A 13245-nucleotide genomic window follows, 5' to 3' on the forward strand; every position below is an offset into this window, starting at 1 on the left:
TCTCAACATGTTAGAAAGTTCTAATCTCGTTCACATCACATGTCAAGCACTGTAACAAGTTCCATGGAGAAGCCACAGAAAGGGCTGTGAGGACCGGGAGCGAAGGAGCAGCGAGCAGAGGGACCAGGAGGGAGGGACTGACGGTGTCCCGTGCAGCGGGGGTGGGTCGGATTGCCCGTGTTCACACTCGGCTTTGACACCGAGCTCCCAACAGGCCTTTGCTGACCCAAGCACACAATAAGCGAGGGGGCTACGGATGGAAATGATCTAAATTTTTGCAGTGAGAAAATGGTTTATTGTGAAAAATTTTAAACACAAAATTTGAGAGAGCAGCATAATGAACCCTCAGGTACCCACCTTTAACAATGATTAGTTTATAGGCAATTTTGTTTCCTTTTTTAAATCGCCACCACAATTATTTTGGAGAAAAGTCCATACTCAATATTATTTATATTAGTTTATATTATATTATGTTATATGTATAATACTATTTTATGTTATATACTATACTATTATATAAAGTCATATATTAATATAGCTCTAAAAAGTAAGGACTCTTTAAAAATATCATCATGATAAAATTTGGGTAAATTTTAAAATTTATTATAAATGTGGATACATGCATAAAATGTTTCTGAAAGGAAGTAAGAAAAAAAGTGGTCATCACTGGGAAAAGGGGCTGGAGTGAGGAGCAGGGGAGACTTTACTGTTTATTAAATAACTTTCAGTAGAATTTAAAATTTACCTACAACAGAAAGCGCCCCGTCTGGAAGAGCAGGATGGGGTGGGCAGGGGATGTGTGAAAACAGGAGGGAGCGTTTGGAAGGGACTCAAGTTATTTATGTAGATTCAGACACTAACAGGTAATGGTGTCCATCAGCTATAGGATAAGGATTCTTTCAATGGGTAAAAAGTAATAGAGCCATGAACTCAGTAACATTACAAAACATAATTATGATTCCAGTAATGTGCAGGTCTAGACATTTACAAGATGAAATTGACTCAGTGTGACCTCCCTACTGCCATACCCAGCTACAGCAGGCTGATGAAATCCATCATTTCAAGCACTGCGATTTTAAAGGGCATTTCAAAAACATTTTTTTTTTTAACTTTGCCCATCCCTTTTCCTTATCTGCAGTCCTTGTAGTTTCTCAGCTTTGTAAGTTGGGAAAACGTTATTTCCTTCCCTGGTAGTTCTATTTGTATCACACTCTCACACTCACAGAGCCCCGGGACCCACTAGGGCAGTTGAGAGGTTATGTTACAGAAATAAGCCTTTGAGACTGCTCGTTCACTCCGAAGTCAGAAACAGCAGTGTTCTCCACGTCTTTTACCTTTATGACCGGTATAATGCGGGGCTATGAGAAACAGGGTAAAAAAGTAGCTAACTTTGAGGACCCTGTTCTTCCTGTCACAATTTTGACTCCTCTGGCAAATCTGAAGACATTATAGATATAGAGAGAAGTCAATCAGACTAGCGAAAATCCTAAACTTCTGAATATATTTTAGAAGAAACACTGCTTTCTCATTTTCAAATATCACTTGAACAAGGCTAGCACAATGTTCCCCAGTGAAGGTCAAAGGGAAATGTCTTTCATAAACAGACTTTTAACCTTTCATTAGCTTAAGCATACGTAAGTTCTGCTGAGAACTTTAAATTAGCTAGTTCTCTGAATCAGATCATCAGTTATATCCTGACCCCGGCAACTGTATTTCTCTTATTATTTTGCTTAACAAAACCCAGTATTTCTTGACAGTACACTGAAATAGTTCACCTACACACTGGCAATATCGTTGCTGAATAGATGATGTTTTACTGCACTCACCACCAAGAACCTATTTCTTTTACAAAAATGCTTCCCAGAACAAAACAACTTATGTAGGAACCAAAATGAAACTGTTAAACGATCTAACAATATTTTCCACACAAATTGCCCAATTCTGCTACAAATGGTTTTTGGGGGGTCAGTCTAGAGATGAACTCCATCAATAATGGAAAACACCAAAAGAAAGTGCCACCTTACGACACCTTTCCCAGGGGTACCTGTCTCGTCCGGGGAGCTGGGTGAGGCACTGTCGTGGGACAGTGTGGTCCAGCTGGACTCCTCGTCGCTGGGCGCCAGGTTCTGGATCCGGTGCAGTGCACAGTCCGTCTTGGCCCCTGTTTTAGGATGATCCTTCTTGGTCTCCGGGCTGGACGACACTGTGGCTACCTGGCCGTCTTCAGGGCTGAACTGGGGTTTGTTTGGTTTCTGCAGCGGCACCTCGCCATTCCCGATGACGGTGGAGGCCTGGCCCTGGCCCGGCGGGGCCTTCTCTCCTGCAACCCCGTGCTGGCCACTCGAGTCCTGCTCTAGTTCCCTGGCTGAGGTTTCCAGGTCTGCATAGTAGTTTAGGAAGCTCTTGGTTCGCCGGGGCTGGCAGGGTAAAATTTCACAGCCCGAGGAATCCTGTGGGTGGGGCTCTTTACCTTCTAACTTCTCAGAAGTTATGTTGATGACCGCAGGGGGACTGACGTTTTTGTTGGGGTCCTGCTGGCCCTGCTCCGCAGCCTTCCGGAGCTGGTTCTCCCCGTTCTTCACCAGCTTGATGTTGGCGGAGCCGTTCCCCAGCAGGGGCTGCGCAGCTGGGTCCGAGAGGCCCATGGCTGCCTGGATGTTAGTTAGTGCGTATTTCTTCCTGCATTTGGGGGGTGTGCTGTTCTTGGCCTCTGTGTGCTTGATTTCAGCGTTCAGCAGTTCATTGTGGGAGGAACGGAGGTTGAGGGTATTTGGTGGGGTGGCCGGGCTGTTCCGATTCGTGACATCCGTGGTTCCGCTGCTGGCCATAAACACCGCCACAGTGTCTGCACCTGAGTCGGCTGGCAAAAGAGGAAACGGGCCGTCAGATGCCTGACATGGTCAAACCGCTCGGCACACAGAGCGAGCAAACATTTTTAAACAGACGTTTGTGAAAATTAACGCTTCTGTTATACATGTTACATACAGAGCCCATTTTCCTCTTAATTTCCACCACTTGCTTCTATATTAAATAGGAGCAAATAAAAGGCTTAATGTGAACATCCAAAAGCCAATTTATAGAAAAGCTAAAACGTCTGAGGCTCCAACTTTTACTTATTCAAAAGTATCTCTCTTTTGAATCTGGAAAAAATGCATTCTCTTCTGGTGGCTTCAGTTTCCACAACTTTGAAAAGTATTCCCTTTCTAAACATTTGCCACATTTCTAGTCTGCTCTTCCCTCAGGCGATGAAAAAGTTGCCCCGAAAATCCCTCTGGGCTCCAGCTTTCTGAATTAACCTGAAAGGTCACTGTTCAATGATGCACCATACATCCAAGGTAATTTTCCTCAACTGTGTTTAGAAATTGTGTTCTGAATGCCTAGAAAAATCACACCCCCATTAGAGTGTTTTGCTAGTGCCTTTGTAAACATTTCTGACTTGGGCTTAGTGTTTGTGCAAGGAGAAATTTTGGAGAAATGCTTTAATTGCTCAAGAGCGCGTGCGCACGCACACACACACACACAACTATTATTACTAATAATGTAGCATTGAGCCCGTGACTAGAGACATGTCAGAGCCCCAAAGGAGTTCCAAATGCATTCCAACTGAATTAAAATACAGACTCAGCTGTTTGCAGTCACCATGTGCCCTTGTAGAACTCATAGGGAACTATCTGACAGTTGCATTTATCTCAAAAATTGTTCACACCACCCATGATTTATTCCATGTGTCTCTTGCTAGGAAGAAAGAACGGTTTCTCAGACTAAAAGGGAATGAGATTCATCAACGAGAATTCCTGAGGTTTCACACTGCTTGGCCTGTGAGGAATGACTTTTTCCTTATCTGATCCTTTGCCCTCCGCAGAGACCTCAGTGAGTTCTACGCCAGCAGCGGGTGAGCCAAAGAACAGCTCCTAACATTCCTAAAATTGCACGGCGACAACTCCCTCATCCTCCCGCAGGCAGCACGGGGACCTCCACCCGGGAGGAAGGCAAGAATGTTCCATGTGGGAGCTTAGAGGTATCTCTTTCTATCATCAAATGTGCAGGATGGGCTATTTTAGAAAAGAATCCCCCACTCATCCTAGAGTCTGTGAGCTTCTAGGAAACTTGGCATCTCTGGACAGTCCAGGAAGTGTCCATTTTATAATGGAATGGCCATGCAGCCCACAGAGACAGTTAAGCGCTGTAATCCAAAGTGGTTAGAGCTTGGGCCCCATACTTCAGGATTATTATTTATAGGAATTCCCGCTTGCCCTGGCTGGTGTGACTCAGTGGGTTAGGCATCGTCCTACAAACCAAAGGGTCACCAGTTAAATTCCCGGTCAGGGCACATGCCTGCGTTGCGGGCCAGGTCCCAGTTGGGGGCATACAGGAGGCAACCAGTGGATGTTTCTCTCCCTCTCTTTCTCTCTCCCTTCCCCCTCTCCAAAATTAAATAAAAGCTTTAAAAAAAAATCCTGCTTACCCAGCAGCCCACTTCAGTACTTGGGCTTCCTTTTACAGGAACAGAGGATCTAGTGTAGTTCTCCCTCCCAAACAATACTCGGAGACGAAATTAAAAATTTTAATAGTGTTTTGGCTACTCCTACCATTTTATGGAAAACACACGCTTCCATTTACAATTCAGCCTTACTCAAGTGTAGTGTTTGTGACGAGAAGAGCCCACCTTGAACCCACATGAAGTTCTCCTGGGACACATATTCATAACAGGCACAAGGGAAAATGATACTTAGACTCTCGGGTAGTTAGAGTGACGTTATTATGAAAAAGCTAGAAATCCAGTGGCTTTTTAAAGGCATGGCAAAAAAAAATCTCCATGAGGCTACTTTATCATGGCAGGTCCAACATTCTAACAATGTTATGAGGCAGAAATTTGTATTTACTTTGTTTATAACCACAAGCATTTTCCGAAAGAACACCATCCACATTTCTAGGTGATTTAATATTGAAGTAGCTTTCCTATCCTGGATGTGACAGATAGAAGGTTTCAGCCATGTTCTCATCAGCCGTTTGGATCCCATCGTCCTTCCTATGTCCTTCCTCTGTCACCCCTGGGCTTGTAGGAAGACACAGGGGGATGGTTAGGCTAGACCGACAGGACCGTCCTATACAAGACAGCTCCCTATCTGCTGTTTTTATAGATCAAGGCCTGAACACAATTAGAGTGTGTCTCAGATGTTAAGTGACAGTATGACCTGAAAGCAAAATGAAGGTTTGGGTCTAGAACTAAGGCTGCCAAGGCAAAATTACAAAGTTACAGTTGCCCCCAAGAATTAATATATCAGCCAGACAGTCATTTCAGCTCAAAGGGTCATGAAGCAGACAGAGGTTGGCGAAATCCTGGAGAGACCACAGCCGAGGGAGAAAGGCCACCGCAGGTGAGAGGCAGTGCCCCTGAACATAAGCGCACAGGACTCAGGGTCCAAGGGACAGGCTCGAGCCCTGCCCAGGACTCTCCCCAGCTGAGTGACCCAGGACACCAGACGTGCAGATTCTGCGTTGGAGGGGAAAGCAGAAGCACAAAAGTGGGACTGACCGAGAAGGAAGAGTCCAGGTGATGAGAGGAGAGAGGAAGAGTCCAGGTGACGAGAGGAGAGGGGACCCCAGCAGCCGTGGAACTGCCGGCCCCGCCCAGGACCAGGGGCACTTCTTCACGTAAGACAAAAGGTGGAGGAGTAGGGGATGGGCACAGGCACGTCTGTCACCACCGTGACACGAAACCAAGGAAAAGTAAAACTGAAAGCCACAGTTTTCTCATGAAGATAAAGTCTTCCCCCGAGGGTAAGCAATCTTGGGAAATCGGAGGAAATGGACAAAGTTTAGAAATAGTCACAAGGAAAAAACACAGGGTTAGTGACATTTAAAAAAAATTTTTTGAGCTTTGACGGCATAAAAATAGACACATAGATCAATGGAACAGAATACCAGGCACAGAAATACACCCGTGCATATACGGTCAGTTAATTTATCACAGAAGAGCCAAGAACACACGTTGGGGGAAGGGCAGCCTCTTCAATAAACGGTGTTGGGAAAAACGGACAGCCACAAGCAAAAAAAAATAAATTAAATTAAATTGGACCGCTCTCTTACACTATACAGGAAAATTAACTCGAAATGGATTAACGACTTGAAAGTAAAATCTGAATCCATCAAACGCCTTGAGGAAAACATAGCAGGTCAGGTTCTTAACACATCCTGGCAATGACTTTTTTTTGGATTTGACACCAAAAGCAAAGGCAACAAAAACAAAACAAACAATTGGGACACAATCAAACTAAAAAGGTTTTGCTCAGCAAAGGAAACGGTCAACAAACGAAGAGGCGGATGGTGCAATGGGAGGGAGAAGGAAAGACAGCGTCTCCAGGTGGGATATAATTGAGGTGTTAGGTGTAACCCCGCAGCCGACTTCAGCAGAGACGTGGCTCTGCTCCGGGACTCCTGGAAGGTGCAGGGGGCCCCTGGTTTTGCCCTCACCTCCACATCTGTTCATCATGCTGTTTTGAGTGTTCCCTATGAAGACCCATCATCAATTCAAGAGGATTGATTCCTATTCCAGAGCTGGGTATAAGTTTAGAGTGAAGAGTGTGACAAGAACTCCTACACGATGAAGACACATCTGTTATGGCCTGCCATGTAGTTCCTCCTTTTTAGGTCAAAGCCCCAAAATCTCCCTTGAGGAATCAGCCTTCCTCCGCACTCATTCAACAGATATTTTTTGTGTGTACTACCATAATTTCTTGCAGCAGATACAGTTCTCACTGCCGAGGATACAGCAGTGAACGAAACTGACAAAACAGAAATACCTTCTCTCACGGATTAGGGATTCAGTCCCTATGTTTCGGGCAGAGATGACTCTCCCCCTCACTTCATGAAGCACGTGGCCCAGGCCCGGCCAATCAGAGCAGCAAATCCCCACCACTTGGTGGCTAGCTCAAGGAAAAGCATGCGACCCACGGAGAGGAACTCCTAAGACTTTTGCCAGAATGACCAGAAGAGGTGTACTCTCTTCTCTCTTCTCCTTGAACGAGGAGACAGAAGCTTCAAGGAGTTGCCACAAAAAGACAACCTGCGTCTCGCATAAGTAAGAACCTAACAAATGGGTAAGTACAGTCAGGAGACAGAGAAAGTGAGCAAGCTGCAATGACATTGTCGGAGTCCCTGAAAACCAATAATTTTTTTTTTGGCTTAAACCACTTAAAAATGTTTTTCTCCTTTGAGCAACTAAAGGAGTCTTAGTTAACATACAGAGTTTTGTGTTTTCTTCTTGTTTTATCTTACAAAGCCTAAACAAAATTAGGAAGGCCAGGGTCACTTTAATTTCATGGCTAACCAAGCTTTCCTCAACCCCAGAATCACAAAGATCCCAGCACTGAGCTGTGAGCCCGTGACTCAGATGGCATCGTAACACAGCCCCGTGCTGGAGCCTGTAGTTAAACCTGCTCCCTTCCCTCCCTGAGACCGCTAGCCCCCTGTCAAGGGGGGGAAAATGGTCAGTAATGACAGGAAACTCCTCTCTTCAATAACCTGCTGCTCTTCTTCTGCTCCTGCAACATGCTTATAAAATTGGAAACTGACAAACGGGCCCAGGGAAGCCCAGTGTTTGCCCCGCTCTTAAATGAGACTTCACATTGTCTTCATTTTTATTTTTCTGCTATACAATTTTATTTCCACTGAGGAGTTAACAGCAAAACGTCTACCCTGAGGAATGCTGCCTTTTGAACTAGACCTCAAAGTATTAAGGAAATGAAATAAACTCAACATTTTTTTTTCTTTTAGGAAGGAGAGGCAAAATAAAGCTGGTTTCCTGAAATTACTCATGAAAGTAAACCCTCAATGTGACAAAAATGATAAGAACTTCTCAATGAACAAAAGATGCAAAGGTTATTAGGAAGCAGCTTGGGTCATCGGGTAGGAGAGGTCACAGGTTTAGTACCTTGGAAGTTTCTAAACCAAGAAAGCAACTTCACACAGCCAATTCACAGGGCAGCTTCCCCAGCCTCTGTAGATACAGGGGCGGATTTCAAGAGCTAGCTCTAACCACCCAAGAGTTTCCTATTCTCCAGTCAACTTAATTGCCTCAGGGCTCCCTCTGTTCAACATTCCAAGTGCAACTGAGGTGCTTCAAGAACGATGTACCAATTGCTTTCTTTTAAGAAACTCACACAGGGCGTCGAGAAGGACAACTTATTAAACAAACTCCCAAAAGCTAAAGTAGGGGCTTCTAAGAAGATATTAGGGATGAGGAGAGAGGTTCAGGGAAGGCTCTCCCACAAAAAGCAAAACACCACCACAAACAAAATGCTGAGCTAGGTCCTGAAAGATAGGTAGGACCACTTGACAAGGAAGAGAAAGGCACTCCAGGTGCGAGAAAATGTGGTAGATGTGGTGGCTGATTATTTGGAAACAAATCAGAATATGTGTATTCAAATAAGAAGTCAGTCACCTTGGGATATGATATGCATATCCCAAGGATATTTTCTCTGCTCCATTTCTAAGCTGTTTTCATCATTTAAAAGAGCCTCAATGTCTTCTGAATATGAATGTGTTTATTTAACAGCTCTGGATTTTTATGGCCAACTCTGATGATACCAGTAATGATCGAACCTGGGAATACTGGTTTAGGTGAAACAAGGTATGTAAGCTATAATGAAATGACACAGGTTTTCTTGAATAAGCTGGCCTCGAGTCAATTCCAAAAGAGAAAAAAGAAAGAAACAATGAAAGAAGCCTTAAAAGGCTAATTACTTGACTATGTCATAGCTACGACCTATTCAGAAGAGACTCTTAGGTCGAATCTTGCAAGTTCAACAAAAATTTTTCAGGCAGATGGTGGTACTGATTCTGGTATGTTTGTTTTTTAAAAGGTGCTCTGAGTCACAGCTCCTGAAAGTTGGAAAATGGGATTTGGGCATACCCGATCTCATGTATTGGTCCGGACACTCCTTACTAGCTGCCATTTCTATTTTCAAATAAAAATGGCTGGAATATATCCGCTGAAATAAGAATACCGCTTTCTTGGCAAAATGTGTTACATCCTATACCAATGCACAATAGTAGCAGCTCTTTATTAAAAAAAATCATGCTGGATAACAGTTGCATTATTTTTTTATATAACTACCAAGGAATAATGCAACTTGAGTACCAACAGAAAGAATGACTATATCAGCATAACAAAATGTAATGGCCAGAAGAAATTTCTACAAGCCATTTGATTAATGCACCTCTGTTTAGAACAAAGCACATCATTTCATATATTTGCCAGCTTTGTTCCTAGAATGTTTCCATTCTGAGTCTATCTTGCAATGTAATAAAAAAAACTTCTAATGCTAAAGAATTCCTAAAGGGATTTATTCTCAACACTTAAAATGTATTTTTAAAAGGACATACATATTTGCCTTGATTTTCCAAAATTAACGTACCTACTCAAATATGTATTTACAAAGAAAACCCCCCACCCCGGATTTTCCCAGCATGAATTAGATATCCTCTAAGACTCACCTAAGTTCCTAATTTTCCTCTGTGAACTTAGGTTTGTCATACCAGTTTTGGCTGACTTTTATAAAAAGGATATTCCTATGTATTCCTATAATTCTACTGCACTTAGTGTTTATTTTACGGTTTTATTTTAATTCTCTGTTGAAGTGAAACATGCAGTGTTATGTAAAGCAAAAAAGAGGTTGGGCGTACTTACTGAGTTTAATTTAAAATTTAGGGAAATTAATATCTACTAGTCCATGATTAAAATCCATTTCTTTCAAAACTCAGAATTTTCTGAGTGGCGTGTGACCTAACAAACACAGAATCCACCCAGATGTGCCTGCCACTCGCAGTCCTATAGTGTGTTTCATGTTACTGCCATCACATTCCCCTTATTATATTACCGTGAGGCTAAGAGTTAAATCCCACACCATCCTGTGCAAAGACCAGCATCCATCACGTCACTAAGAAAGGAGCATACAATGAAATTAAGGTGATTTTTCCTAGGGCCTGGAATTCCTCGGCATTGCATCCAAGGAGCATACTGACTTGGGGGTCTGTTCTAGGCAAACCCCACGGTGGGCAGGATGCCATTCACAGAGACTCACACCACCACCTCCTTTGCTTGTATGTAACAGTTCACAGGCTATCATGGGCAATGCTCGATGGCAAAATTTGATAGTTTTACATTTCCCATTAAAGTCAACTAAAATATTTCCACATTGTATTAGTAGAGTCATGCAATTATTATATGAATACAATTAAGTCCAATTGATTCTTCTATCTTATTTTAAAGATGATTCCTTTTTTCTATTATATTAGTGAAAAACAATGAAAATCCACAACATGCTATTTTAGCAAATCATAAGTTGAACATCAAAACAATCATCTATCACATATATTCGTTAGTTTTCATATGCAACTGCTTCTCTGCATTGAAACATGTGAAAATGTATCTGACCTGGAAGTACTTCTGACATGGATCACTGGACGTCAGCAGTGGTGCAGGAAATGGGTTATAATTTGAAATCTGAAAAGAGGGATCATTTGAGAAATTAAAACCCCAAATAACAAAGCATACATATAAGGAAATAAAGCATATCATTGAAAACCCTTCCAAAAGATGTTTTAAAATGTTAAATAAATTTTGACAGAAAACATCCAAATTTTTGTTTGTTTATAGTTAGTTATACCACTTTTGACTAAAACTTGAATTCCTGCTTAGGGTCCTTTTCTCACAAACATTTGAGATTTTTTTTTTCCATTCTAGACTTAAGTTTATATACTTACCTATCTATCTACTTATCCATTATCTATTTAAAGTTTCCAATGCCTTTTCTCATTAAAAACACACAATTCAGAAGCCAATAAGGAAAAAAACTGGTACATTTCACCATATAAAAATTTAAACCTTCTGTTTAGGGGGAAAATGGCTATAAACATAGGGAAGACAAAAAAACAAATACAAAAAAACACCAAAAATGACACAAAAGTGCTAATTTCCTTTGCATGGAAAGAACTCCTTGAAATTATTAAGAAAAGTGTGAGTAAGCCCGCAGAAAAATAGGCAAAGGACAGGTACAAGTCCCAAGAGAAACACAACTGCCCAAAAGGCAGTTGTGTTTCGTATGAAACATTATTATCATACGTTTCATAATAAACGTATGAAGAACTAACTTCTCTTAAAACTTAAGAAAATAGGAAATAGGAAACTGGAAATAGGAGTTATTAAACCTTTCTGGTGGGAGCAAAAGTGGCAAAACTCTTTAAAGGGCCATTCAGAAATATCTGAGCAAAGCAAAAATGTATGACCCATTTCTCAGCAATTTCATTTCTAAGAGTATATTTTATAGATAAACTCACACTGACTACATTGTTCTAAAAGCAAAAGATCAGTAACAACCTACCTGTTCTTCAGCAGATAGCTGGCTCATTAAGTTATGGTACATCTATGTAAGAGGACCGTGCCGCTATCAGGAACAATGAATCGGATCTACATGAGCTGCTATGAGAGGGGCTCTCAGACCTATCACTGAGGGGTGAATGGCATGCATAGCACAGCATGACTGAATTTGAGCGAAATCTTCAAAAGCATGTACATGTGCATAGACACGCATTCATACACAGGTGCACATGCACACATTCTTGCATTTACATAGACCATTTCTTAAAGGAATAGTAAAGCACTACCGTATTTTGCTGTGTATAATGGGTTCCCATGTATAATGTGCACCCACATTTGTGGCCCAAACATTCAAGAAAAAAAATTTGTTTTAATTTTTTAATTCAATCTTTTATTCATTTATATTTAGATACTTGGGGGTTTTGTATTATAAAGGAATTTTAGTCTTAGCATTTATTTTTTAACATATTATGGTACAAGAAATTTTATGTATGTACCAAATAATTACAAAACATAAGAACAGATAACAAGGTGTTTTAGGTACTACCCATGTATAATAAGCATCTTTATTTTTCCCTCAAAAATCTGGGCAAAAAAGTGTGCCTCACACACAACAAAATATGGTAAATACACTGGTAAACTGCCAGTTTACCAAATTAGATGCATAATAATTTCCCTATTATTTTCCTTACTGCAAAAACATCTTGTTTTCAATGAGTTGCTACCAGAAATGTCACTTAGAATGATAATCTGTTTTATTAATTCAAAGGCGGATACTGCAGCGATTCCATTTATATCAAGTACAAAAACAGGAAAAACCTATCTATGTCAGGATAATGGTTTACCCTGGAGGGCAAGAGAGCTGGAGAACACAGGAGGGCAGTCTCCAGGATGTTGTGACGGTCACGGACTGCTGCTTGGTCTGCACGTGAAAACCCACCAAGCTGTGCCCTCATGGCCCCACTTCTGTATGCTCACTTCTCTGCCATGTTGAAATGTTGAGAGGAAAAGTAAATGCAAGAGGTTTGCTAGAGCATTATTCAAATGTGGAGACTTCACACAGGGGTGGGCACAGTAGGTTTACAGTTGTGAGTATACAAAACAGAGTTTCTATTCACATAGTATTATTGAATAATTACTGTATTATTTATTTGCATTATACCTGTACACCTACCTCCGCTCATCCCTGTATTTGCAAACACTACATTCTAAGCTAACCTTTCCAAACTAGGAACCTTTAATGGGCATTACCTCGAACTTTATGATTCAGATAATGACCTGACAACCTTGGTTTACCGACTTTCAATACATTCTTAATCATATTTTTACATATTGTGGGTAAGGCTCATTACTCTTCTGTAATTAAAACGGTGGGTTTATTTTTAACTGTCCTGAAACAGCAGGAGATGCTCCCTCTGTCACCTCTGCTTTTGTCCTGGGCCTTCCTCAGCTCCTTAACAGTGTTTCACAATTCCATTTTCCTGCCTTCTGGTTTTCGGCTTCAGTGCACCCTAAGTTATTAGCAGAGACAGGTGTAAGGTGATAGGTATTTTTAAGAAATGAAGACCAGTAAAGCAGAAGAAAGCTAGGAAAAGACATACTTATAGGAGCATTTTGAAAACACCTGAACAAAACCTAAAAATCTGCATATTTTTTAGTATGCATAATCCTTAAAATGAAATATTCCTTTTTTCCCCGCCAACACAAAACTCCAACTACTATAAAGTTAAGAACTGGACAATCTGCTAATCATACCATATTTTAAATGGCCCTGTGGTATTATCTGACCAATATTATTCCAAACTCACCGTGGGCAAGGAATACTTTAATGAAGAAAAACACCTCCCCCCAATCTCATGGGACTT

The 13245-nt window shown here is 41.4% G+C and overlaps 1 protein-coding gene across 1 annotated transcript in view; it reads right to left on the bottom strand.

Moving 5' to 3' along the window:
• The window catches only part of APBB2 (amyloid beta precursor protein binding family B member 2), a 324017-nt gene that overhangs the window by 167736 nt on the left and 143036 nt on the right, over nt 1-13245 (bottom strand). The window contains exon 5 of the mRNA XM_036031648.1: nt 2045-2860. Coding sequence (XP_035887541.1) covers nt 2045-2860 — 816 coding nt within the window. The remainder of the gene's footprint in view (nt 1-2044; nt 2861-13245) is intronic.

The sequence above is a fragment of the Phyllostomus discolor genome, chromosome 1, assembly GCF_004126475.2.
Source record: "Phyllostomus discolor isolate MPI-MPIP mPhyDis1 chromosome 1, mPhyDis1.pri.v3, whole genome shotgun sequence".
NCBI lineage: Eukaryota > Metazoa > Chordata > Mammalia > Chiroptera > Phyllostomidae > Phyllostomus > Phyllostomus discolor.